This window comes from Vulpes lagopus, chromosome 5, assembly GCF_018345385.1.
Source record: "Vulpes lagopus strain Blue_001 chromosome 5, ASM1834538v1, whole genome shotgun sequence".
NCBI classification, from domain to species: domain Eukaryota; kingdom Metazoa; phylum Chordata; class Mammalia; order Carnivora; family Canidae; genus Vulpes; species Vulpes lagopus.
The window spans coordinates 98,973,590-98,999,882 of NC_054828.1; the positions used below are offsets into that span (position 1 = coordinate 98,973,590).

The following is a 26,293-nucleotide window of genomic DNA, read 5'->3' on the forward strand; positions in this document are numbered from 1 at the left end:
TTCTAGAGTCAAAAACAGGGTTTGCCTGTTTTCCTTTACTTTCTAGCTGTGTGACTGTAGTAAAGTACTTAATTGCTCTGTCAAATGAAGTTAATAACATTCATTATGGACAAATCAAAGTTAATATTTGTTAGTTACAATTATTATAGCGATTATTATTTTTCATATTATTTTTTATTGGGTCAGGCTATAAGCTCTGTCTTCCTAATTCATGGACTTTTGCTAGTTTAAATGAATATTTAAAGTAGTCTTGAAAAAAAATGAAAAAAAAAAAATAAAGTAGTCTTAAAAATACGTATGTACCGTTCCTATCACAGTTCCTGGTATATACCACATGCTCAATAAATTAAAGCTATAGTTATTTATTATTTGTAAATAAAGAAAGTTATTTGTAAATAAAGAAGGTTAGCCTTTCCTTTAGAGAGTGACACTCCAAAACGTGAGGGGCTGAGTCTCTCCAGGTGCTGGACAGCACCAGCTACTACTGCAGCAGTACAGGGCCAGGGGAAGCTCAGGTGGCAGCTCTCTTCAAATTTGACCACACTGAGCGCTTCATTCCCTGTGCGGCCCTCACTTCTTCCCAGTCCAGTTTGATGTCTGGAACCTCATCCTCTAGCTCTGGTTCCTTTCTCAAGGCTCCCTGGGGGGAGGCAACCACGATGGGCAGAGGGCCACATTCTTCCCGGAATTCTACGACATGCAGACTCCTCTTATCAGCCAGTTGTTGATGGGTTTCCTGGAAAGACCAAATCGATAATGCCAGGTTAGGTTATGAGACACAACTGTAAATTAAAGGACAGGCACTTCCATGTACCACTTGGGGGATCTAACATTTCAGTCGATTCTGGGTGATGTATTTTGCAGCTAAACCATGGTGACCTAGGGAGGCTGATATCAGCTCCCAACTCTCAACTGGAAGGAGGAAGGGCCTTGGGCTCTGGTCTCTTGCTTTCCAAACCCAATTGTGTGCCATGCTGTGCCCAAAACTGAACTTGAATCTCATCAAGCCCCTAGCTCTAGCTACTATTTTACAGTACAGTATAGGGAAAGAAGATGTTAAGGACCCATGGGTATTTAGCAGCAGACTGTGAATCTACAGGGCAGACACCCAGTTCCTTTAAAAAAAAAAAGAAGAAGAAGAAGAAGAAGAAGAAAACAGAAAGAGGGAAACCTACAGATTAGAAGTGACCTAAAAGACATGGCTAGAATTTATAATGTATTGACCTTTTCTGCAATCTAACTCAAAAGAATTATGTAAAAAAAAAAAAAAAAAAAAAAAAACCTTAAAAAAAAGAAACCTAACGAATGCATTTCTATGAACACTACCTGGGTAACTGGTGATACTGCAGTGCTATTAATTTTTAGGTATAGGGGCACCTGGGTAGCCCAGTGGTTAACCATCTTGCCTTTGGCTCAGGTCATAATCCCAGGGTTCTGGGATCAAGTCCAGCATCAGGCTCCCCAAAGGGAGCCTGCTTCTCCCTCTGCCTATGTCTCTGCTTCTCTCTATGTATCTCTCATGAATAAATAAATAAAATCTTAAAAAAAAATTTTTTTTTTTAGGTATAATAGTACCAGGGGGGTATTTTTTAGTCCTTATCTTTTAGAAATACATACTGAAATATTTATGAGTGATATAAAGTAATGTCTGAGACCTGGTTCAAAATGACTGGACTTCATGGGGAAGGCACTGAGAGACAAAGGCCGGCCACAAGCTCCTAACTGCTGACACTGGGTGAGAGGGCCATGGGGACTGATTACAGACAGTAGCCACAGAAGTCTAGAAAAAGGCAAATAAATCTAGTAGATGGTTTATGGTACATTAAAATACTGGGTATGTCCAACCTGTTTCCAGACTTTATGGCCATCTTGTCCTAGTCTAATTCTATATAAGTTTGAAATTAGAAAAGAGATGAGTTATTTAAAAAACAAAATAAGATAATTTAAATTGGTGAGTCTTACAATCAATAGTTTGTTGCTTAAACTGGTGACATTCCTTTTCTTTTCGAGTGGCACATGAAATAATGCAACATTTTATTTATCTGATCTCTATGCTCAGTGTGGGGCAATGCAAGGCTCGACCTCATGACCCTGAGATCATGACCTGAGCTGAAATTGAGTCAGTCGCTTAATTGACTGAGCCACCCAGGTACCCCAAATAATGCAACATTTTATAGTTGATGGAAAATTTTAGAAGAGATAAAACATGGTAATCACAGAAAATTCAAAGTACTAACATAAAACAAAAATATTACAGGGGCGCCTGGGTGGCTCAGTCTATTAAGCATCGGCCTTCAGCTTAGGTTATGATCCCGAGGTCCTGGGATCAAGTGCCACATTGGGGTCCCTGCTCATCAGAAAGCCTGTATCTTCCTCTGCCCCTCCCACCTGTGTGTGTGTGTACTTTCTCTCTTAAATAAATAAAATCTTTAAAAAACAAATGAACAAATAAAAAACATTACATAAAAGAACAAGTCTACTTGATTTAAAGTGTTTTTGAAGCATATTTTAGATAGTACCAACACACATGCGCGTGCACGCACAAACACACACAGTTTTCAAAAAGGATCTTTTAACCAAAGCTTTTCTTTTTTTTTTTTTTTAATTTTTTAAATTTATTTATGATAGTCACACACACACACACACACACACACACACACAGAGAGAGAGGGATAGAGAGAGAGGCAGAGACATAGGCAGAGGGAGAAGCAGGCTCCATGCACCGGGAGCCCGACGTGGGATTCGATCCCGGGTCTCCAGGATCGCGCCCTGGGCCAAAGGCAGGCGCTAAACCGCTGCGCCACCCAGGGATCCCTAAAGCTTTTCTTCTAAATTAATTTTCCTACTTTACACAGAGACATGTATATTCCACGAACTACTTTATTCAAAACCAGCTTTCTTGGTGTCAGGAAGACTATCAAAATGGAGTCTCTTGAACCTGGCTGTCTTTTCTGCTCATCCAGCTAAGGTCTACCCATTCCTTCAAAGAACAGGCCATCCCTCGGAGCAGGTAAGAGGGCAGCCCAGGAGGAGGAGCTTCTTTGCTGTGGAATAGATCAATTGTGCACCTAGCCCAGGCTGAGGGGGGCAGGTTGGGTGACAGCCCAGGGCTCTCATCTCTGCAGAAAAATAACTTGGCATATGAATGTTCATAGTTCCTACTGGCTTAGATGTCCATCTGAATGACCTATGCAGGTAACGTGAAAACCACCTGTGCTTCTCCCAAAGACAGTGCTCTTGAGTAGAGGCTTTACTCTAGTCCCAACTAAAAGGACTAAATTAGGAAACAGCCTTTCTCTTTCTACTTTACATTTCTATATTGTTAGAGTTGTAGAACAAGCATAAATTCTTTTCATAATAAAACACAGATTATAATTACTGGGTTTTATAAATACTTAATTTCAAAACTTTAAAACACCCATGAAGATTTTTTTTAAAAAGATTTTATTTATTTTTTTGAGAGTCACAGAGAGAAAGAAAGAAAGAGAGAAAGAGAAAGAGCATGCAAGCAGGGAGAGGAGCAGAGGGAGGAGCAGAGGGAGAAGCAGACTCCCTGCTGAGTGAGAAGCCCTATAGGGGATTGTCACCTGAGTAGAAGGCAAACGCTTAACTGACTGAGCCACTCAGGTACCCCTCCATGAAGTATCTTTTAAGGGTAATTTTCATGAACTAACTCTCCAGTTGTATTAACTAAACAGATGCAGCCACAGGCAGCAAAGAATGACCAAGTCCTCAGGCAGCATCAGGACAGCAATTCCAAGAGGCACCCAGGACATCACAGTCTAAATGCACACAATTGAAACACAAACAAGAACTTCTGTTTCAGAGCCCAGGGAAGGATTACCTGGTGGGAGAGCCCATGGAAGAGGCCCCGTGTGAGGTTGAGCATGTTGACAGACCCAGAGACCTTGGCATACATGTCTTTGATGCCAATGAGCCGGCAGATGGTGATGATGGCCCGATGGCAGCGGAGGCCGTAGCCTAGAAAAGGAAAAACACAGTCCCCCTGCTGTCTCTCATGCAGTTTTGGGCTCTGGGTTTAGGAGGCCTTGGTTCACATTCTGGCTTCATTGCTTCCCTGGACAACTTACTTCCATAATGACACTGATTTAACTGAGAGGTTATAAAGACTGAAGAAATAATACACATAAATTTCTTAAGCATATGGGCAAAAAAAGAGATATTATAAAGATTAAAAGAAATGCTTTAGAACATGCCCAAGTTGGCTAAGATTAGAGGCACACACCTGTTTTCACCCTCCTCAATTGCTCAGTTGCACTTAGAAGAGATACCTACTACCTCTTCCTCTCTTGGCTTTGGTAACACACCCTCTCTCCCATTCCCCCCAAACACAGCATCTTAATTTTCAGGAACTTAATGGAATTTGCTTCTCTGATCTTTCCCTTCAGTAGAATGTGGGCTCTGTGAGGGCTATGATATTATTTGTTTCTATTGCATCCCCAGACCCTAGATCAGTGCCCAGCAAACGTAGGTAGCAATGAGAGAAAGGCACCCCAAGTTTAGACTCTTATCATTTTGATTAGCCATGGAACTCCGTACACAAGTCCCTGCTTTAAGGCAGAAGAGCTACTCTAGAAATCGAATGTTACTGGCTTTCTGATTTCCAATTTTTAATGGCAATTCAATACATGTATATAAAAACTATATCTGGATACAAGCACCTCACATAGAACTGTCCCTTCTACTTGAAAGAGCCAATTAAATGTGGACCCCATAGCTATGCCAGATTATGTGAAAACTAGGGACCACAGAGGATAGCTAAAACAGACAACAATAGGGTGGTTTTTCTGTGTGTGGAGGAGTTATATACACAGAACATGTATTCATGTGTGAACAAACATAGGCATGTATAAATGTGTATATATGCACACACACCTGGAAACTGGTGCCCATGCAAGGAGGTGAAAGGCAGATCCTTGGAAGGGTCTAGAAGACAGACTAACCTGCTACTGCTCAATGGATGATCCTAGGCAAGAGCCTCTCTTCCCCTCCACACCTACTTAGCAGAGCTGATGATGAGCATCCAAGGGAAGGCATACATTCCACACAGCCCCTGGACCATACTCTACACTCCCCAAATGGTATCCAGGTAACAGTGGTCACAGTCCTGTGGTAATTATTTGGATATACTTTGGTTGTGAAGACAATCAGGCAGGCACCATGCCCAAGCTCCCTGTTTGATGAAAGCTAAATTTGCGTGTGTGTGTGTGTGTGAGTGTGTGTGTGTGTGTGTGTGTATACGCGTGGTGTGATATGGGAAGTGCTTGGCAGTGCTGTGTGAAGCATTAAACACCATGCTGCAGCCAAGGAAGAAGCTTCCCATGGTTAAATAAGTTTGGGAATGCCGCCTTCTCTATCCCCTTTGGGAGATTCAAATTGCGCAGTAGCGGATTAAAGACTTTGACAATCATGAAGAGGTATAACCATCTTTTTTAGTTTCCATAATTGCTTTCCCACATGGTACTCTTTTTTTGGAGTTCATACCTATTAAGATCTCCTCACAGAAATAGTGATGCACAGAAATGTAGTTTAGGAACTGCCATCTCTAATGTATCATACTGTTTTAGCTTCAAGATCAGAATATTTAACCTCAATGCGCAGGGAATGGGTTCAACTATAGAGAAACTTGAAATATATAGCTTCAGGAGACAGGGAAGATTTAAAAAAGGCAACTTTGGCAATTAATTAAAATCAAAGCCATGTTTCAAAAATCTTTAAGATATAAATGTTTCTATACCAACACTGTTCAACAGAAATATGACATGTTATAAATGTAAGCCATATACGGAATTTTAAACTTTCTCGTTGATATGTTTTTAAAAAAAGAGGCAAAATTAATTTTAGTAAGATCTTTTATTAACCTAATATCCCTAAAATACTATCATTCAACATGTAACAAATTTGAGATATTTTACTTTTTTTTTCATACTGAGCCTTTCAAATCTGGTGTGTACTTGACATTTGGCAGATCTCAGCAGCCGCATTTCAAGGGCTCGCAGCTACCATGGGAATAGTGCAAGTCAAAACCTTGATATGTAACTGCCCAACTCAATACTTTTTCTAATAATCAAATAAAGGTTTTTATGAGGCATATGATGATTATTACTTTAAAGCAGAAGGCAAGTTTTCTTGGTGCACAATTAGTACTGAATTTGATGTTTTATCTTCCTGATTTATTTCCACAGACTAGAAACTTTGATGTGGAAAATTTAGATGTTTTATCGTTTTCTGATCCAAACTTTTAAAGATATACTTAGAGTATCACTGTTACTATAGAACACAGACTAAACACAAATCAAAGTACTCAAAAATTCTATACCCAGAGTCCCTGGGCATGACTGCCCTAGCTCTGTGACTTTGAGCTCTGCCTGCCGGCCTGCTCTTCCACAGGACAGGAAGGTCCACCTCGGCATCCCCATAGCTTAGCATAGCACCCAGCTCACAGAAGGTGTTCAATTGATACTTGACAATGTAAGTAAATGACTGGAACTGAAGAGACTATAAGAGTCTACCATCTAATAGCATCAATAATTCTCGAGGACAGGCAGCCCGGGTGGCTCAATGGTTTAGCGCCGCCTTCGGCCCAGAGTGAGTCTAGAGACCCAGGATCGAGTACCACGTTGGGCTCCCTGCATGGAGCCTGCTTCTTCCTCTGCCTGTGTCTCTGCCTCTGTGTGTCTCTCATGAATAAATAAATAAAATCTTAAAAAAAAAAAAAAAAAAAAAAAAACTCAAGGAGGAACTAATGTTTCCACTCATCCAAACCCAACGACTCACTCAGTTGCTATTTCCTATTCTGAGTGTGCTCTTACCACCTAGAATTCCCCCCGGAACATGCCTGTGTTCATGGGAGTAGGTTGACTTTTTCTCTCTCTGAGAGCATCAGCCTTCTTAAATCTAATGTAGGCCTTTCCATTTCGGTGTTTCCAAAATGCGTTCGATACATGTGATCAAAAATAGAAGACAGGATGGGATTGTGAGAATTTCTCTGCTTTAACAAATTATTAGAGTATTTTTTGTTTACCTCTGGGTTGTTTCTTCATCTTGATATGCGTCCTTTTAAATCTTAAAGAAATATCGTGGAATACTGAAGAGTAAAAACATAAATATAAGAAGGAATTAGATGTGTAGCTTTAAATATCCTTGCAAATACCACAATGCAACTAATACTACCCTAAACAGGTAGCACACATTGGCCAAGGATAAGTGACAAAACTCTGATTTCACTCATTACTAACCTTCTCAGAGGAGAAAATCTGTTTCTGTATTTTATATAATTATTTATTCCAGAACATGGTTACCAGCAGAGAAACACAAAAGTTGCCATAGAGCTATACTGCCACATTTCATGTAACAAGTGTAATCCTGCAAATTTTACAAGAGATTAGCACTCACTTGTATGGTCTTCGTATCGTTCTATATAATGCAAATAGTGAACTGCTCTGTTCTTTGCCTGAAACAAAGGAGGAAAATATTTTTCTTAAATCTATTGTTGGAATTTACATTTTCTTGGAGATTAAAAAAAATACCTTCCATGAAATATTGTATTACCGAAAATTTCACACTTAAACAAAAATTTCATTATCTACTTCTAAAAGCTAAGGATTTGAGCAGCCTGGTGGCTCAGCAGTTTAGCGCCACCTTCGGCTCAGGGCCTAATCCTGGAGACCTGGGATTGAGTCCCACATCAGGCTCCCTGCACAGAACCTGCTTCTCCCTCTGCCTGTGTCTCTGCCTCTCTTTCTCTCTGTGTGTCTCACCAATAAATAAATAAAATCTTTAAAAAAATAAATAAAAATAAAAGCTAAGGATTTAATTTTAAAAATTTATAACATCAGTCTCACATGTAAAAAATAAAAATAATTCTTTAGTATCTTTTGAACATCCTGCCAGAGTGTTCAACCTTTTCAGCTGTCTCATGCTTTTGGTAAGCAATTACCAGTCTGCTAAAGATGATGCAAAAGAAAACAGGTGCTAAGCCTACTTTTGGGGAGAGCTAAGCAACTTCTGACAGGAACCCTCAGGATAGGATTCTTATTTTTATTATCATTATTATTATTATTTTGTAGTCCTAATGGTGCCTAGCACACTGATCTTTTACTATCAAAAAAAGAAATGTACATACTTTTCTGAAAGCATCCATCCGGTCAGTGGCTTTCCCAACGGCAAAACCTTAAAAAAAAAAAAGAGTAAAACTATAAAAAAGGGCATAAATTTGGCACACAATGTCTTTAACCACAATCCAACTGTCAGTTCCTATAATATTTCACAGCATTTCATTTATCTTCTGCTCACAGAAAACCTGTTATCCAAACAAATGATAAAATATGAGGCTACAGAGGGGTGCCAGGCTGGCTCAGTTGGAGAAGCATGCAACTCCTAATCTCAGGGTTGTGAGTTCAAGCCCCACACTGGGTTGTAGGGATTTCTTAAATAAATAAAACTTAAAACAAACAAAAACATGAGGCTATACAGATTCGCTTATCTGTTTTGGGACATTTTGAAAAGATTACATTTGAAAGTATCTATGAAATCCAAGGTTAGGTTTGTAACACAACCTTTTATAAATCTCTAGATAAAACTAAATATATTCAAACAAAACTAATCATGCTCTAAATTAATAAAATAAACAGTTTTGAACATTTAAAAAATAGATTAAAATAACCAGAAAGGTTGGGAAAAAATATTCATTGCTATTGAGTAAAACCACAACTTCAATGGAACTTCCAAATGCAATTCAGATTTCAATTAACCAGGAAATAAAATCAATTCTTTTTTTTTTAAGATTTTATTTATTTGTTCATGAGAGACACACACAGAGACAGAGGCAGAGACACAGGCAGAGGGAGAAGCAGGTTCTATGCAGGGAGCCTGATGTGGGACTTGATCCTGGGACTCCAGGATCACACCCTAGGCCAAAGGCAGGTGCCAAACCGTTGACCCAGGGATCCCCAAAATCAACAATTCTTAAATTTGTGAATGCTTAATCCTGTGAAATGAGATTTATCACAATTTAACAGAAATGCTGCCATTATTTGCAATCACATTATTTACTTTGAAGAATGTATTTTATTTTTAAACTATACATAGGAAAGTAATATAAAGCAATACTGCTCCAAGAGATAGATATGCCAGACATCTGACAACCTGGGACAAAAAGGGCTGTGGATTTTAGTTCCTAGTTTAAGATTTTAAAAAAATATTCATTTCATTTATTTGACAGAGAGAGTGAGAGCAAGAGCATAAGCAGAGGGAAGGGCAGGCAGAAGGAGAAGCAGGCAGCCTAATGCAGGACTCGATCCCAGGATCCTGGGATCATGACATGAACCAAAGGCAGACCGGCAGACCCTTAATTGACTGAGCCACCCAGGCACCCCTAATTCCCTGTTTAAGGGAAACAAGTTAAGCCACATATGCCTTAGAGAAAAATACAAGTGGACTTATTTATCATCTTCAAATGAAAGCTTTCTAAATAAGACACAAAACTAGAAGTGATAAAAGACTGATAAAGTTGCTACATGTGGGCTCCTGGGTGGCTCAGTCAGTTAAGTATCCAACTCTTGATTTCAACTCAGGTCATGATCTCAGGGTAGTAAAATTAAGCCCTGTGTTGGATTTTACACTGGGCATGAAGCCTGCTTAAGATTCTCTCTCTCTCAAAAAAAAAAAAAAAAAAAAAAAAGATTCTCTCTCTCCCTTTCCCTTTGCCCCTCCCCCTCTTGTTCTCATTCTCTCTCTCTCTCACACACACACACAAGTTGCTATATAAAAGCTTAAAACTTCTGTGGATTTAAAACTTTTGTGTAGAAAAAAATTAAAATCTAAATCAAATATAGGATAGACAAAGGGCTAATGTCCTTATCTTAGAAAGAGCTTATATACTATTAGTAAAGAGAAGAACCATCGCCTAATAGGAAAATGGGTAAAACATGTAAACTAACAGATCTCAAAAAGGAAATAATAATGGCCAAAAAACATGTAAAATAGTGCCCAAACTCTCATCATTAAAGAAATGCAAATCAAAACTAAGAGATATGCTTGACAATCAGTGTGGTTTGACAATACCCAGGGCTGGCAGGGATGTATTGGTAGGGAAGAACATAAACTAGCACAACCTTTAGAGAAGGCAATCTGGAAATACTTACTTAACTTAAATACATTTAAAATGCATATAACTTCGAGGTAGTAATTTCACTGCAAGAAGCTTCCCCCCCCCCCCAAAAAAAAAAAAAAAAAAAAAAGAAGCTTCCCCCATTGGTATACTTGGAAAATTACCACAAATTACATACACAAGAAGCTGTTTTTATAAATGGGGAAAAAATGGGCATAACAAACATTCACCAACAGGGGAAAGATTACAACAATCATGTTTCTCCAAATAATCGAACACTATGCAGTCAGTACAAAGAATGAGGGGAAATCTGTCTGTGCTACTACAGGAAGATCTCTGGGTATAATACTAAGCAAGGAAAGCCAGGTACAAAATTATGGATACACTCTGCTCCCTTTGTGTAAATATTTTTAAAAGGTAAATGGTGATATATAAATATAGAATTTCTGAAAGATACAAAAGTAACTGTTAAGAGTGGTTTCTTTGGGCAACATCCTGTCATATAGATGACTTGTTCTGAAAGTGTCAGTTTGGATTTAAACAGGCAGTTTTCCAGTTTTCTTTCCCTTACACATCCATGTATATACTTCAAAACCAGACGTTCACTGGGGAAATGTTACAGAAAAGTATAAAAAGAAAATTTAAATGACTCAAAACCCTATGGATGAAACATTATTAATTTTTTCAGTGTATATCCTTCTAGTCTTTTCTTCGCATGGAAAAATACTTAGGTAAAAAAACAAAAATTGGGATTATATTATACAATCTTCTGTGAAGTTTTTTTGGTTATTTTTACTTAGCATTATTCTGTAATTTTCCATTATTCTTTAATGGCCATAGACTATTACAATGTGTGGCTATAACTATGTCCCTATTGTTGAACATCCAGTGGCTTTTCCCCCTTAATTTTGTACTATTATACATAATACAGCAGTGTTTTAAGCCTCTTAAAATATCTATTGTTCTCAAAGGAAAAGACAGATAGAGGAAAATCGGTTTCTTCTTTTTTGTCTAAGGGATTTTATGGATTTATCACAAGATTTGTAGACCCAAACCAACCAAAAGGCTTAATCTGTACAAAGAGTCTGGACAGCAGCAAGAAGCCACGGACTCCAGAGCCGAGCCCAGACCACACGTGCCCCTGCCTCCACCACCAGCACTATGCATATCACACCCACTCACCTGCAGCTCCTCTACCATTCCCCACAGCGACCAGGACACGGACTGATTTCTTTCTTCCCTCTTTTGCTGTCATATTGAATACATTTCTTACCTAAAAGACAAAATGTTTCATATATATTACACGTTAAGAAAATTCCGGGGGCATCTGGCTGGCTTAGTTACTAGAGCATGTGACTCTTGGGGTAAGTTCAAGCCCCACTTTGGGTGTGGAGATTACTTTAAAAATTAAAAAAAGAAAAAAAGGAAAAGAAAATTCTGAAGTAAGGAACAGGAGTGATCTATTTTCACACATATACACCCATGGTGAGTAGCTACATCAACCTCCAAATTATGAGCACCAAGAACAAACTTTCTCAAGGAAATCTCTCTGCACTATTTCTCCAGTGATAAAATGAAAATAAGACATTCCCTGCCTATTTTATAAGGTAGTTAGAAGATTGGACTGAGATAACTTTTGAAGGGATTTGAAACTCAATATATACTATTTTAATGAATTTCACAGAGGAAGAGAGTTGCTGATTAAACTTTGAAAGAGGGGCACCTGGGTGGCTCTGGTTAAGTAGCTGTCTTTGGCTCAGATAATGATCTCAGGGTCCTGGGATCCAGCCCCATAGTGGGCACCCTGCTTATTAGCAGGGAGCCTGCATCTCCCTCTCCATAGGCCTGCCACTCCCTCTGTGCTCTCTCTGTGAAATAAATAAATAAAATCTTTTAAAAAATAAAAAAATAAACTTTGAAAGAAGTTAAAACTGATTGATAACATATCCCAATTATCAGAGATGTTAAAATATGAAAAAATGTGGATCTTACAAATGAATAAAAATGCAGTACATAAAAAGAATTAGGATAGGACTGGATCTCTTTGCCAAGGATTAGGCTCACCTGATAATATAAAATTTAGAAATCCCTGATTATGATCTATAGGAAAATCTGCTTTATCTTGTGTCCTTTTTCTGGTTTTTTTTTTTTTTTTTTTTGGTGTATTTAAAAGGCCAGGAATTATGAAACTGTTACCTTTAACTGCTTACATGGCAAGTCCTTTCCCATAAAGTAAGGTTAAAGGAAAGGGAGCTCGAGTCCACGCCCATGAATAACCTTACAGGAACTCATCCACGTACACAAGAATTCTTCAAAGGGATTAACTTCCAAAAGGTATAAACTGGGACCCAAAGACATAAAATACTCGTGAACCTTTTTTTTTTTTTAAGATCTCATTCATTTATTCATGAGAGACACAGAGAGAGAAGCAGAGATATAGGCAGTGGGAGAAGAAGGCTCCTCGCAGGGAGCTCGATGTGGGACTCAATCCCTGACTGGGATCACGCCCTGAGCCAAAGGCAGACACTCAACCGCTGAGCTACCAGCGTCCCTCGCAAACATATTTTAAATTACTGATAATTATGAAACAATATACATATTGGATCACAAAATCAGTAAGTGGTTTTCCACATGGTATTTAACCCTGACCAAGCATGTGGTACTAGCCCAAAGGGAAGCTCTTTTAAGAAGTATCCTGGGAAGAATGATTGAAATTTATCTGATAACAGCTTTCAGTTAAACGACCTACAAACAACCTAGCAGATTATTTCCTCATCAAAAGCTAGGCATTCAGAGCACCTCCAAGCTTTCTTTCCCTGGCACATGGTTCCTCCCCTTTGCTCCCTGAACCAAGTGCCAGGTATAGCTTGTTTAGAATTCAAGGACAGGGGTGCCTGGGTGGCTTAGAGGTTGAGAGTCTGCCTTTGGCTCAGGTCATGATCCCAGGATCCTGGGATCGAGTCCCACATCGATCTCCTCATGGGGAGCCTGCTTCTACCTCTGCCTATGTCTCTGTTCTGTCTCTCATGAATAAATAAAATATTTAAAAAAAAAAAAAAGAATTCAAGCATAGATTGCTAATTCTATTTTAGCTTTAGAGGGAGGATTTTAACAGTAATCTCCAAATTCTGTTCTTTTTTTTTTTTTAAGATTTTATTTATTTATTTATTTATTCATAAGAGACACAGAGAGAGAGAGAAAGAGAGAGAGAAAGGCAGAGACACCGGCAGAGGGAGAAGCAGGTTCCATGCAGGGAGCCTGCCGTGGGACTTGATCCCGGGGTCTCCATGATCAGGCCCTGGGCTGAAGGCTGCATTAAACCACTGAGCCACCCAGGCTGTCCCAAACTCTGTTCTTTATACCACTGAGATCGCCTTGTCAAGAGACTGTAACTGGTAGCCCCCCAAAAGGGCAGCAGTCAGGAGAGCCAAGATGAAGTAACTGAAATAAAAATTTCATTATTTCCTTATCCAAGTCAGCTCTGTGTCTCAGAAAAAGTCATGCATCAAAGGCTTTTTCTTGGGGGCGCCTGGAGGGCACAGTCAGTGAAGTCAGTTGATTTCGGCTCAAGTCATGATTTCAGGGTTGTGAGACTGAGCCCTGCACTGGGCTCTATGCTGGGTGTGGAGCCTGCTTGAGATTCTCTACCTCTCTTTCCCACCCCTCCCTGTACCCATGTACTGTCTCTCTCAATAAAAAAAAAAAAAAAAAAGACTTTTTCTCATGGTTCCTCTTGTGCTATTCCCACTCTCCCCACCCCAACTTCTCCAAAGGCTCAACTGGGTATTTAATTCAGCATGCCTACCTCAAGTATCCTGGTATCAAAATCATCATATGTTTCTGGAGAGAGAAAAGAAGCAGGCATACAGATAAATGTGTCTACACAGTTAATGCATGAAAGCATTTTTCAACACCAGCACCATCACTGATTTTCAAGAGAGAATCTCAGATCTTTTAGTGCCACTCCCAAGACCATGCCCTGGTCCTCCATCACCACCTGAGACTGCTCCAGCATTAAATTAATAAACTCAGCCACCATCTCGACTGCAGCATCCTATCCCTCCAGGTCTCTCACTCAACAATTTGTGAATAGTGTTGGTTCCTGGAACTCCCCAGCACCTCCAGACTCTTGACCACTGTTTTCCCTTCCCTCTAACCTCCTCTGGTCTTCGAAGCCTCTGCCACTCAGCTAAGACATCACAAGCAATCAATCACTTCCACCTCAACTCCTTACCCTCTTCTCTCTCTACCATACTATCCAGTCCAGAATCAATGCAATTGTCTGGCCACACCTGGCCTGTTATAAGTGATGGAGAGAAGTCAAAGCATAGTACACATGTAGACCACTAACTATTCATGGTCTCCAACTCAATCAAGTCCTCCCTGCTGCCCATTGGCCTTTAATGTCCTTTTAGGTTTCTTTCCACTCACCACAGCAGCCATTTCAAACACTCTCTGTGTTCTTTTATTTTTATTAACTTTTTCCTATAGAAAATTTCAATCATAAAAAATGAGAAGAGCAAAATTAAATCTTACATACCCATTAGCCAGCTTCAACAATAATCAACTCATAGCCAATCTTCTTTTCTCTAAACTCTAATTCCTACTCCATTGGATGCTCATCAGTGCCCCATCCTACTTTCAGCAGATGGCCCACCTCTTCCTCATAGACTAACCGAAGCCACCAGACAGATACCACTCATATCACATCCCCAGCACACACACAACAACACAGGCTCCCCTGAATCCGTAGTCACAAGTTAATCCATTTATCCAAACTGGATCTGGGCCCTCTTTAGGGATTTAGTTTAGGGATTTTTTTCTCTCCAACACATACCTTCAACCTCTCAACTGAACCATTTTGCTCCATTCTAAACACGTTCACCTGAATCTCTCCATCTCAACTTCTCTCCTCTTTAAGCCAAACCTAAGAAAGTAGCCAGATTCTTATTTCTTCATCTCCTACTCATTGACAAGAGTGGATTTTTCAGATTTTACTTCTTTACATATTAGGGGTGGGGCTCAGGTAGAGGACTTTGTTTTCTAATTTGGTCTAATAAGTACTATCAATTTTAATTTCATGTATGCTTTTATAAGGCTGAATGACAACTATCTGGTTTATCTTCTGTTATCAAAACAGCATTTCCAAGCTATGTTGCTCCATAGGTACCCAATGACACTGCGTTTGGGGAACTGTATCCTACAGGTGGCTTGCATAGATCCGAAATGCATACTAGCACATTCAAGGCTCTGAGAAGTAAGGATGCCAAAAACCAGTACTTTGTATCCTGTGTGTGAAATGCTTCTTGGTCATGGGCCTCTAATGTTCCATAAAATACAACTGAGTAATAATGTGAAGTTACCTCAATGATGTTCAAATCCTTTTTTGGAAAAAGGCAATCTAAACAGATAAGTAAATAAAATCCTCTTAAGGAATTCTAGAACTACAAGTACTCTCTCTGTTACAAAGGGAAGCCACACCAGGACTCTGCTACCTCCACTGGGACCAGGGTCAGGGGGGCCAAGACTGACGCCTCCCCATGTGTTTCCGCTCCATCCTCGCTCCCTTTTAATCTTCATCTTCCTCTTCCGGTCCCACTCTTCCCTCTGCTGGATCATATCAGCCTCCACCTTTTCCTGCTCTTCCTTGCTTCTTTGGGCAATGGTCTGCATAGCTCCCTCTTTCATAAGAGGGACATTCAGACCAGGCCATAGGAAGCCATGACGTCCTAAAGGTTTAAAAACATACATTAATAAGAATTTTTAAAAATCATCCATTTCTTAAATGTTAAAATGGCAGGCAATGGGGTACAGATAATGGCACTACTGGACGGAGCTTAAGCTAACGATCACTTGGCAGGCCACGTGGCACTGTCTATTAAAATTTTTTTTTTTTTTTTTGTCTATTAAAATTTTAAGTGTATCTACTCCATAACTAGTAATTCCACTTCATGATGTTACCTAGAGACAAACTCCTATACATGTATGAGGCCTCAGTGTGCTTGGACAAGGAGGTCCACTGAACTGTTATTTGTAAAGGCAAAGAATGGAAACAATCTACATATACAGCAATATTGGACTGGTTAAATGAACTCTGGCATCTTCAATCCATGAAATATTCTGCACTAAACTGAAAGAATAAGGTAACTATATAGATTCTGATGCGGAACAATTTCCAACACATTATTTAGTGCAAAAAAGCAAACTATAAAACAGTACATACCATATAATTTAATTCTTTTAAAGAAAAATATATTTAAGGTACTTATGTATATAAAAACATTAAAAAACATCAGCAGAAAACATATCAAAATGAGATCCACGCCTGCCTTGGGGGCAACAACTAGAATGGGAGGAGACAAAAGGGGCATCAAGGGGACTTTATTTTTTTTAATTTTTTAAATTTTTTTTAAGATTTTATTTATTTATTCATGAGACAGAGAGAAAGAGAGAGAGGCAGAGACACAGGCAGAGGGAGAAGCAGGCTCCATGCAGGGAGCCCGACGTGGGACCTGATCCCGGGTCTCCAGGATCAGGCCCTGGACTGAAGGCGGCGCTAAACCGCTGAGCCACCCGGGCTGCCCAAGGGGACTTTAGATTTCTCTATAATCTTTGAATTTTTTACTAAGAAGGTACATATATATGATTGTTATAACTTTTAAAAATGTTAAAAAATAAAATAGATACAAGGCAAGTCATTGGAGAAAAACATTTAAATAGACAAGCAAGTGCAGCGAAAGGTGTTTTCTTTATGCCGGGAAGCCTACTACTATCAGGGATAATTTGTCAGCAACCATAACACAAAATATCAATTCAAGTACATTGCACTATTTTCACTCTTTAAAAAACACAAGTATAAACAATCATGTGTTCCAGGGATTGGCAAATTAAGGGCCAGGGACCATACCCTGCCCCCTACTTGTTTTATGAAGTTTTGCTGGAACACAGCTATCCTGGTTTGATCACGTATTATCCAGGACTATTTCTGTGCTCCCATAGCAGAGTTGAATAGTTGGAAGAGTCCATGTGTCTCATAAAAGCTAAAAATATTTACCATCTAACCCTTTACAGAGAAAGCTTGCCAACTCTCTCAGTGAATCATAAGCTCCCCAAGGGCTAAGAGACGAACACAGAAGATGTAACACGAGGACACTTAAGTCTTGTTGAATGAATAACTAAATGAATTCCTTTCTATGGGATTTCCTTCCTCCAGAATCATGACACATTAAGTGATCCATGTGGTTGAACTCTAAAACTGCAGACCCTAATGCCCTTCATGAGAAATGTATGAGGTTTCTAGACCATAGAAATCTCTACAAAACTGGGAGGGAAACCTTAAAAAGCATATTAACTTTTTTATAAATAAGCTTACCTTCACCAATGATCTGACCCCTATTCAAATCCTTTTTTCTCTTTTTCTTAGATCTTTTGCCTCTTCCTTTTCTTGCTCCTGCTCCAGTCTCTGCTAAAGCGCCTTTCCAAAGCTCATCTGCCGTCACTGTAATGAAACAGGTTTTGGCTTTTTTAATTACCAAGCAATGATCCATGATCCCCTACTGAATAAAAAAGGCCAGAAGAAGCCAGCCTCACTTGTATCACTGTGGTGATGAAAGCAAAACTAAATCACTGTTTGTATATATATATCACATGATTACAGGCAGACAGCCCAAGAGATGATTCTACTATTTTCAAAGCATGTGGGCTCCCTCTACAAAGGACGGCCAATATTTAAATCTAATTTACCAGTAGTCTATTTCCCAGACATGTTATCAACTATGTTACATGTCTATTCCCTGCTCTCTTGCCACCATTGTAACCACAAGATAATCATCAATACCTATCCTTCTTTAACACAAGTTTATTTGCCCAACCAATCAACATTTCAATCTGAACCCATAAATCTTAATATTTTGGGTTATTTGCTCTATTCCTCTATGAATCTAAATGCCTGTGTATTCTTCAAAATAAGATGCCCAAAGTCATCTTTAACCCTAAAATCTAATCAATAGGTCAGAAAAAATGAGTACATAGGGGTCTGATAATTAATACTTGCATGGAGTGTATATATTCTTAAATCACCCTTATCTTTTACTTTATGTATAGACCCTGACACTGCTGATTTATTTCCATTTGTGAATTTCTAGGATCCCTAAATCTTTTTCTACCATACATTTCAATCAGTATTTTCCCCTTTGTTTTTGTGGAATATTCAGATTCTTTACTTTTGACGCTACTGAATTTTACTGATCTAGCTACATCATTTATTAGATTTAAGTTCTATCTTCCCAAGGACTTCCAGTCTTTCACAATCAGTCTTTCACCAACTGATTTTACTATCATAGATTCCATCCCATTACCAACTTTAATGAAGAATGAGAGCCACACAAATGCTATAGTCATCAAAACTCTAAGATACAGTTAACTACATGCCTGAAAAACTAAATATATTCTGGAAGACATATGAGCATCTTCATTCCCTCATGCTTAGAGTTTAAAAGTTCTTGCCACCTAGGTTTGCTTTAGATAAAACTGAAATTATACTACACATACAATTTTGCGTCCTTTTGTTTTCAACATATTACACTGTGAGCCGTATCTCATATTCTTACTATTATTCATGAATGTAATTTTTTAAGTTGAATTAAGCTGTTTGACAGAGATTTTACTATTTTAACATCAGAACATACTGGTCTAAGATTCTAATTAACCTGGGATGCGTGGGTGGCTCAGTGGTTGAGCATCTGCCTTTGGCTCAGGGCATGATCCTGGAGTCCTGGGATCGAGTCCGTCATCAAGCTTCCTGCATGGAACCTGCTTCTCCCTTTGCCTATGTCTCCGCCTCTCTCTGTGTCTCTCATGAATAATTAAATAAAATTTTAAAAAAATGTTATTTAGAATAAATTTATTATTTCAATTCCTTCTGTTATTTCTGGAAGATCTTAGGTAGACTAATGCATATACCGGTTAACTATCATAGTTAGGTAAAATAAATTTCATGGTTTTATACACACACACACACACACACACACACACACACACACATGAAAAATCCACCATCACATCCAATTTGATACACGGAACTACTTCTATCTTAATCATGCCTAATAAACTGCTTGCTAAATTGGATCAAAGGGATTTAAATGAGATCCTCCATGGCAGAGGGATAGATTTACAAGTATAATGTTAAATACTCTTAAGAAATCTTAATGAGTTTTGATAAATTATGTTTATTTTTTGGAGGAGATTTACAAAATCAAAAACTTTCCTACTGAAACAGCACAAACTAGCTCAATGCTAATTTCAATTGAGTTCATTTTCTTAAAGTTAACCTTAGCATGACTTGGGAGCAATAAACGCATAAAGGTTCAGAGTCCTATAACTGGAGAAGAATGTAGGCTAAGAGAGTCACAGGCAGGTGTGAAACAACAGTGCAGGGAGAGGGGTTTCAGAGGACAAGGGGCACTTCTATAACAAGAAGAGTTAGAGAAAAGGGCTTTTAGGGCAGGGAAAAAACTACAGACAGTCCCTGACTTATGACAGTTTGACAGGATTTTTTAACTTTACGATGGTGCAAAAGTGATATATATTCAGCAGAAACCATACTTCGAACTTTCATTTTTGATCTGTTCCTCTCTTTTCTCTTTGCACCAAAATCCACAGATACAACGGAGTCTGTGTTACTTGTAATCCCTCTACTGTCTGGTTCTCTTTTCTGCATTGCTACACAAATGATCTAGTTACTATGAGACTTCCAATTTGAAGTGATCTGTACCTACACAATGAAATACACTAGAGCATAATACTGCACTGGAGGCATCTATGTACTGACATGGGAAAATGTATAATGCACTGACAGCTACATTAAAAAAAGTAGCCAACCAGTGTTTCAGGGTAGTAGAATTACAGGTGATTTTCTGTATTTATGTAATAATCTAAAGTGAATTGGCTTTGTAATCCTAATTTCCTTCTTTTTTAAAAAACAGAAACTTTTAAGTAATCTCTATACCCAGTGTGGGGCTCAAACTCACAACCCCAAGATCAAAAATTACATGCTCCACGAATGAGCTAACCAGGCACCCTAATTCTAATTTCTTTTAATTTGCTTAATGCTGAGTTGTGAAATCAATCTCCATTTATTACAAGCTTATTTCAGTTGAGACTTAACTATTTCAAGTACAAGTAGTGTTAGCAAAACAATGTCTACATAAAATTAACACTTCCTGATCTGCACTATCTCCTCAACTAAAGTGCACCTGAAAACAGACTTTGAAAATATATACATATATATATTTAAAAAATATATAAGATTTATGTATATATAAAATATATACATATATACAAGGTTTATGTAAGATACTATACACACACACACACACACACACACACACATATATATTAAGATTTTATTTACTTATTCATGAGAGACACACAGAGAGAGGCAGAGACACAAGCAGAGGGAGAAGCAGGCTCCCTACAGGGAGCCTGATGTGGAACTCGATCCCAGGACCCTGAGATCATGCCCTGAGTCGAAGGCAGACGTTCAACCGCTGAGCGACCCAGGGATCCCAACTTTGAATATATTCTTGTTGTGGATCTCAATTAGCAAGGATTTGGGCCACAATTCAATTACTCTTTAGGTCTCAGGCGCCCCAAGTAAGGGAATTAAAATAAACCAGTGTTTCCCAAAGTACAGTACAAATATAGCTGGCAGTATATGAGATAATTCTAGGAGGTACACTAGGGTATTTTATTTTACTAGCACATCATAAACTAATTTCTAAAGTGTTAATTCATTAAAGGAAGAAGAAAAAGAAGAAAAATTAAGATAACAAAAGATTATTTTCCTGTTTCATGAAATGGCAAGTTTGTGGCCAGTCTACGTACATTTAGTGAAGAAACTATAGGATCTGTACTGTTGACCCATCAAATTACTGGGAGAAGAAATACAGCATTGTGTCTGTAGTGCACGGGTCAAGCTGATGAAATGATGGTTGTCTCTGGTTCCTGGATATGACAAAGGGCCTGTAGGTAGATGGAATAAAACTCTTTGAGTTAGATGCTCCAAGCCTGTGGAAAAAATATTGCCAGCAGCAAATAATTAACCATTACTGATGCAAGTAAGTCACTAAAATCCTGAATTTTTAAAAGTCGTATTTTGAGGATAGTCTTTCTTTAGAGACTAAAGCAAAACTTCAGACTACAGACATAACTGCCTATCCTAGTTAGAGAAGTGACAGTTCATCCACACAACAGATGTAGCTGTCTAAAGAAAGTAGTCTGTCCTGACATGGATCGCCATGATGCTATGCAGCTATGTTGCCCTTTTGACCCCAGGATCAGCACTGTCTACTCTGGACAAATGGCGACCTCTGCTGTGTGCAACAGGCAATGTACCTGTGTGGAAAGACCTAAATGGCCTGGTTAGAAGAGCAAGGTGTTGAACAGTAGAGCACCCTACCCTTCATGTTGACAAAAACAAGGAGGGAACATGAATATACTTTATAGACTAATTTCAGAAGCATATTCAAGAAATTGGTCACAGCAGTTGCCTCTGAGGAAGAAAACTGATATATCTGTGGTTTGTAGGAAAGATTTGCTTTTTTGGGTTTTTTAGAATTTTTCTAACCATATGCATGTGTCACACAAGAAAACGCTTTTAAACAGCCATGTCTTAGAGGCTGCCATTTGACCAATCCCATGGATGGAGGTGTCTTGCAAGGGAGACGGCAGGGATGACAGCAATCAGGGACTCCAGGAAATGGGATTATTGATCACAAAAACTGTACATACTCCAGCTTTGTATTTCAATGGAGGATTTAGTCACCATGGAAGTGTGGAGGAGGGTTAAAACAGCTCTCAAGAGAATAAAGTTTATTGAAGGGCACTGGGCTTGAACAGAGAGCCAAAGTTAAAGCAGCTATTTTCGCATCTCTGAGAAGTGAGGCCAGTCTCTGGCCTTCCTCACAGAAGCCTTCTGCAGGCCCTCCATCAGCTCAGGTTGGGGACACTACTCACAGTAGAGGGCAGAGTCAGGAGTTTATGAATGAAAGAATGAATGAATCCAACTAGTAAGTGAACAAATAACGGGAAAAGCTCGGGTCATCCCACTCTTCAGGACCCCCTCAAGCAAGGCATGAAGGCATCTCAACAAGTGGGGTTAACAAGACAAAAAAGAAAGTTAAAACTAAAAGTAAAGCCTAAGCACACAGAGTTCCAGAAGGTCAAGGACACAATGAGATTTCAATTCTGCCCTAACCATAGGAAAAGGCATTTCACTGACCACAAGCACAACATTGGCTCAGCAAAGTTTGGCTTCCTTCCCTTCTGGAGAGTGACTGAACAGAGGGCCCCGCACTCTGTCCGTGTAGGAACAAAGGCCTCTGCAAAGACACAGCATTACCAGAAGGCATCACAGTATCCAGACAGCTCTGGACCCAGCCCTGCCATTTACTAGATGTGCAGTCTTGAGGGAGTCACTTAGCCTCTCAGAGACTCACTCCATCATCTGCAAAATGGAAATAAATCTCATAAAAACTGGTGAGAATTAACCAATATAACATGTTACAAGCCTGACACACAGTAATTACTCCAAAAATCACAGCTATTATTTTTTAAAGCCTTGTACTATAACAACTATAATCATAAATAATTTGAAAACTATTCTAGACCTTATGCGTTTCCATTATATAGAATGTGCTTTGTATAGTTACATTTACACATATATAAAGTACTCTGGCATTGGATCTTGTAAGTAAAGACAGTTGGATAAATGAATCTCACCATTGTTGAGAACAGTCTTCAATGCCAAAACGGAAGCTGTTGGATAGGTGTTTAGGTAAAGCTGCCTGGACCATATGTGACCTGTAAGTTTTAAAAAATTCTTTTAAGATAGATTTCTACATTAAAAGGAACATTTTTAACACCCAAAGAATATTAATACCTATAGAATAAAAGAACCAAGAGAAGCAAATGAGTAACTTCCAGGTCCTACAACCACTTGTAGTAGGTAACACCACATATTCTCCTTCGTGCTAACATCTAACCAGTTACCAGGTCCTAGAAACTGTCCCCAAAATCTATCAGCTGCACCCTCTCCCAGGGTCTAATTATCCCTTCTTCACTGAGGCACCATCCCTCAGTCACAAGGTAATAATAGGCCCTTAGCAGGTCTTGCTACCCTGCCTCTCATTCCCGACCTGTTGTCACGCAGGCCTTCCTAACAAGTCTGGTCACTTCCCAGGCCCATTTTATCATTCTTTGGCTCCCTATTATCTGCAGAACAAAGTCAAAACTCCTTAACATGGCCTACAGGACTGCAATGTGGCCTCCAACCTTCCACATCAACCTCATCTGTCACCACTGTCCCCTCCACCCTCTCTATACCAGACTTATAGTCATTCTTGAACACTCTCTGCTCTTCAATCCCTTTGTGTCTCTGACATGTTCTCTGGAAACATCACCTCTGAGTGAGGGCTCCCTGATTCCCACAGTGCCCTCCCACCAAGCACTCTGCTCTCCTCCCTCCTCTGCAACCCCAGCAGCGCCAGGCTGTAACCATACTGGGTGCCACTTCACATGGAACAGTGCTTCCCAACAGGATGACAACATTTACTGGTAACTGATTTTTGAAAAGGATACCAAGACAAATCAGTGAGGAAAGAATAATCTTTTCAAGAAATGGTACTGGGACAACTGAATATCCACATGCAAAAGAATGAAGTTAGAGCCCTACTTCATACCATATATAAAAATCAACTCAAAAAAAAAAAAAATCAACCCAAAAATGGATCAAAGACCTAAAGGTAATAGGAAAAACTATAAAACTCTTAGAAAAAAATCCTAAGGGTAAATCAATCATGACCTTGAATTTGGCTATGGTTTCTTAGATATACAAAAGCATAAGAAACAAAAATAGATAAATCAGACTTCACCAAAATTTAAAACTTCTGTGCCTCAGGGGACACTATATTCAGAGAGTGAAAAGACAACACACAGATTGAAAGAAAATTTTTGCAAATCATATAGAACGTGATTTGTATCTAGAATATATAAATAACTCTAACAATTCACTAATAAAAAGACAATCCAATGTAGAAACAGGTAAAGATTTGAATAGACATTTCTCCAAGGAGTATTTACAAGTGGACAAACCACCACCAAAAAAGATGTTCAGAAGCCATTAGGGAAATGCAAATCAAAACCACCAACTGAAATCACTTCACACCCATTAGGGTGACTATAATTAAAAAGACAGATAATAACAAACGTCGACAAGAATGTAAATAAGAACCCTCGTGCTCTGCTGGTGGGGATGTAAAATGCTGCAGCTACATCAGGAAACAGTCCAGCCATTCCTCAAAAAGTTAAACATGGAATTACCATTTGATCCAGTAATTCCACTCCCAGGTCTACACACAAGGGAGGCAAAAACATTACAAATATTTATAGCAACATCAGGCCTAATAGCCAAAAGGCTGTTATAGTATGCCTCAAAGGCATATTATAGCATGCTCAAAAATATTTGAGCCAAATATTCATCAACTGATAAATGGATAAACATGATGAGTATGTACATGCAACAGAAATTCAGCCATAAGAGGAAATGAAGTACTGATACATGCTCCAACATGAACGAATCTTGACAACCTTATGCTAAGTGAAAGAAGCCAATCACAAAAGACTACATAGTATATGAATTATACAGAACATGTAAACCATAGAGTTTAGAGGGTGCCCAGAGCTGGGGGCAATGGGGAACAAAGGGCATATTTTTGGGGTGATGAAAATGTTCTAAAAATTGATTATATGGCTATGGTTGTATAGCTTTGCGAATATACTAAAAACTATTGAATTGTACACTTTAAGAGGATAACTGTATGGTGTTTAAATTACATCCTAATAAAGTTGCTACCAAAAAAGTCAGTAATACACCAGAAAAGGGGAGAAAAACACGCTCTGGAGCCAGGTGATATGGATACAAAAAACCTGACCCTCTCCAAGTTACAAAAAAAAAAAAAAAAAAAAATATATATATATATATATATATATATATATATATTCGGTTTTTAGAGGTTTTGGAATTACGAATGCTGGGTTGCGGATTTACAATGAAATAGAGCGAAGAAAAAAGGGCAAGTTGCTCATGAAGCACAGGCGGTAGACCTTCTGCTACAGAATATAGCAGAGCGCATGCACCTCCGCGGGCTGCAAACCAACAAAGCGGGGAGAGGACAACTGAACAGCAAAAGCACGGCCATTGAAAACATTTCTTTACAATAATGACACTGACCAGCCTGGGATCTAATTTTACTCGACTCCGGCCGGAGGGCGGCCTCCACCGGCCCTGAACCCCACATCCACATCATCACCAAATGAACGGCCGAAGCGCCCGCGGGACGGCGATGCTTACTTCCCGGCTCCCCGCGCCTCTGAGCCGAAGCGCGCTCCAGCCGTTTGGTGAACGGGAAAGGAGCCCTGCACCGCGTCCAGTCCACCCTCACTTTACAGGCCGGGAACCCTGCGACTCCCGAGAAGTCACAGAGGCGCGCAAGGTCGCACAGCGGCTCTGCGACGGACGGGAGCCGCGCCGGATGGGCCCAGGGGCCGCGTCCTGGCGCCTCCCTCCGCCGGCGCACCTGCGGCCCGCGGACGATGCCCGGGGACGATGCCCGCGCCCGCTCAGAGCCCCTCTCCCGGCACCCCGGCTCTCACCCGCCGGCACGCCGCACAGCGCAGGGAGGCGGCCCGCAGCGCGCACCGCCGCCGCCATGCTGGAGCCCGGAGCTCGCCTCCGGCAGGGCCGCCTTCTCCACCGCCTGCCGCGACTGCAACTCCCGAACGGCTGGCCGCAGCCCGTGGCTGAATTCCCGGAGGGTCGCGCCGCTGCGCAGACTGCGGTGGGGGAGTCTCTCTACCGGCAACGGGATAGAATGAGTCCGGCGCAGCGGCGGACAGCCGCGCTGGGGTCCTTGCGTTAGGACCCGGGGGCGGGGCTGGCGGTGGGTGTCCTCGGCCGGGAGGCGGAGACCGGAAGCAAGAGGCGGCGGACGCGTGCGGGTCTCGGGTCCGCCTGTACCCGCGGGAGCTGCGGCCGCGGACCGTTCGCCGCAAGTGCGAGGTACAGACCAGCCCGAGAAGGGTCTGCGGGAACCTACGAGGGGA

General features: G+C 40.0%; 1 protein-coding gene across 5 annotated transcripts; it reads right to left on the reverse strand.

Annotated features, from left to right (window-relative positions):
* Positions 1 to 346: 346 nt before the first annotated feature.
* On the reverse strand, positions 347 to 25,990 carry MRPS5 (mitochondrial ribosomal protein S5). Of its 5 annotated transcripts, none has more exons than XM_041756142.1 (13): positions 25,844 to 25,879; positions 22,913 to 22,993; positions 22,413 to 22,637; positions 21,017 to 21,154; positions 17,505 to 17,630; positions 15,628 to 15,861; positions 13,938 to 13,972; positions 11,315 to 11,405; positions 8,147 to 8,193; positions 7,417 to 7,474; positions 7,046 to 7,108; positions 3,845 to 3,981; positions 347 to 736 (listed from the first exon to the last, which is right to left on the reverse strand). In XM_041756142.1, the coding sequence occupies exons 3-13, from the start codon at positions 22,540 to 22,542 to the stop codon at positions 512 to 514; spliced, it is 1,284 nt and encodes a 427-aa protein (XP_041612076.1). In that variant the 5' UTR covers positions 22,543 to 22,637; positions 22,913 to 22,993; positions 25,844 to 25,879; the 3' UTR covers positions 347 to 511. The 5 variants fall into 5 exon arrangements, with proteins under 5 accessions (XP_041612076.1, XP_041612075.1, XP_041612074.1 ...); XM_041756141.1 differs by lacking the exon at positions 25,844 to 25,879 and adding an exon at positions 25,542 to 25,799; XM_041756140.1 differs by lacking the exon at positions 22,413 to 22,637 and having other exon boundaries at positions 25,844 to 25,990.
* Between the last annotated feature and the right edge of the window lie 303 nt (positions 25,991 to 26,293).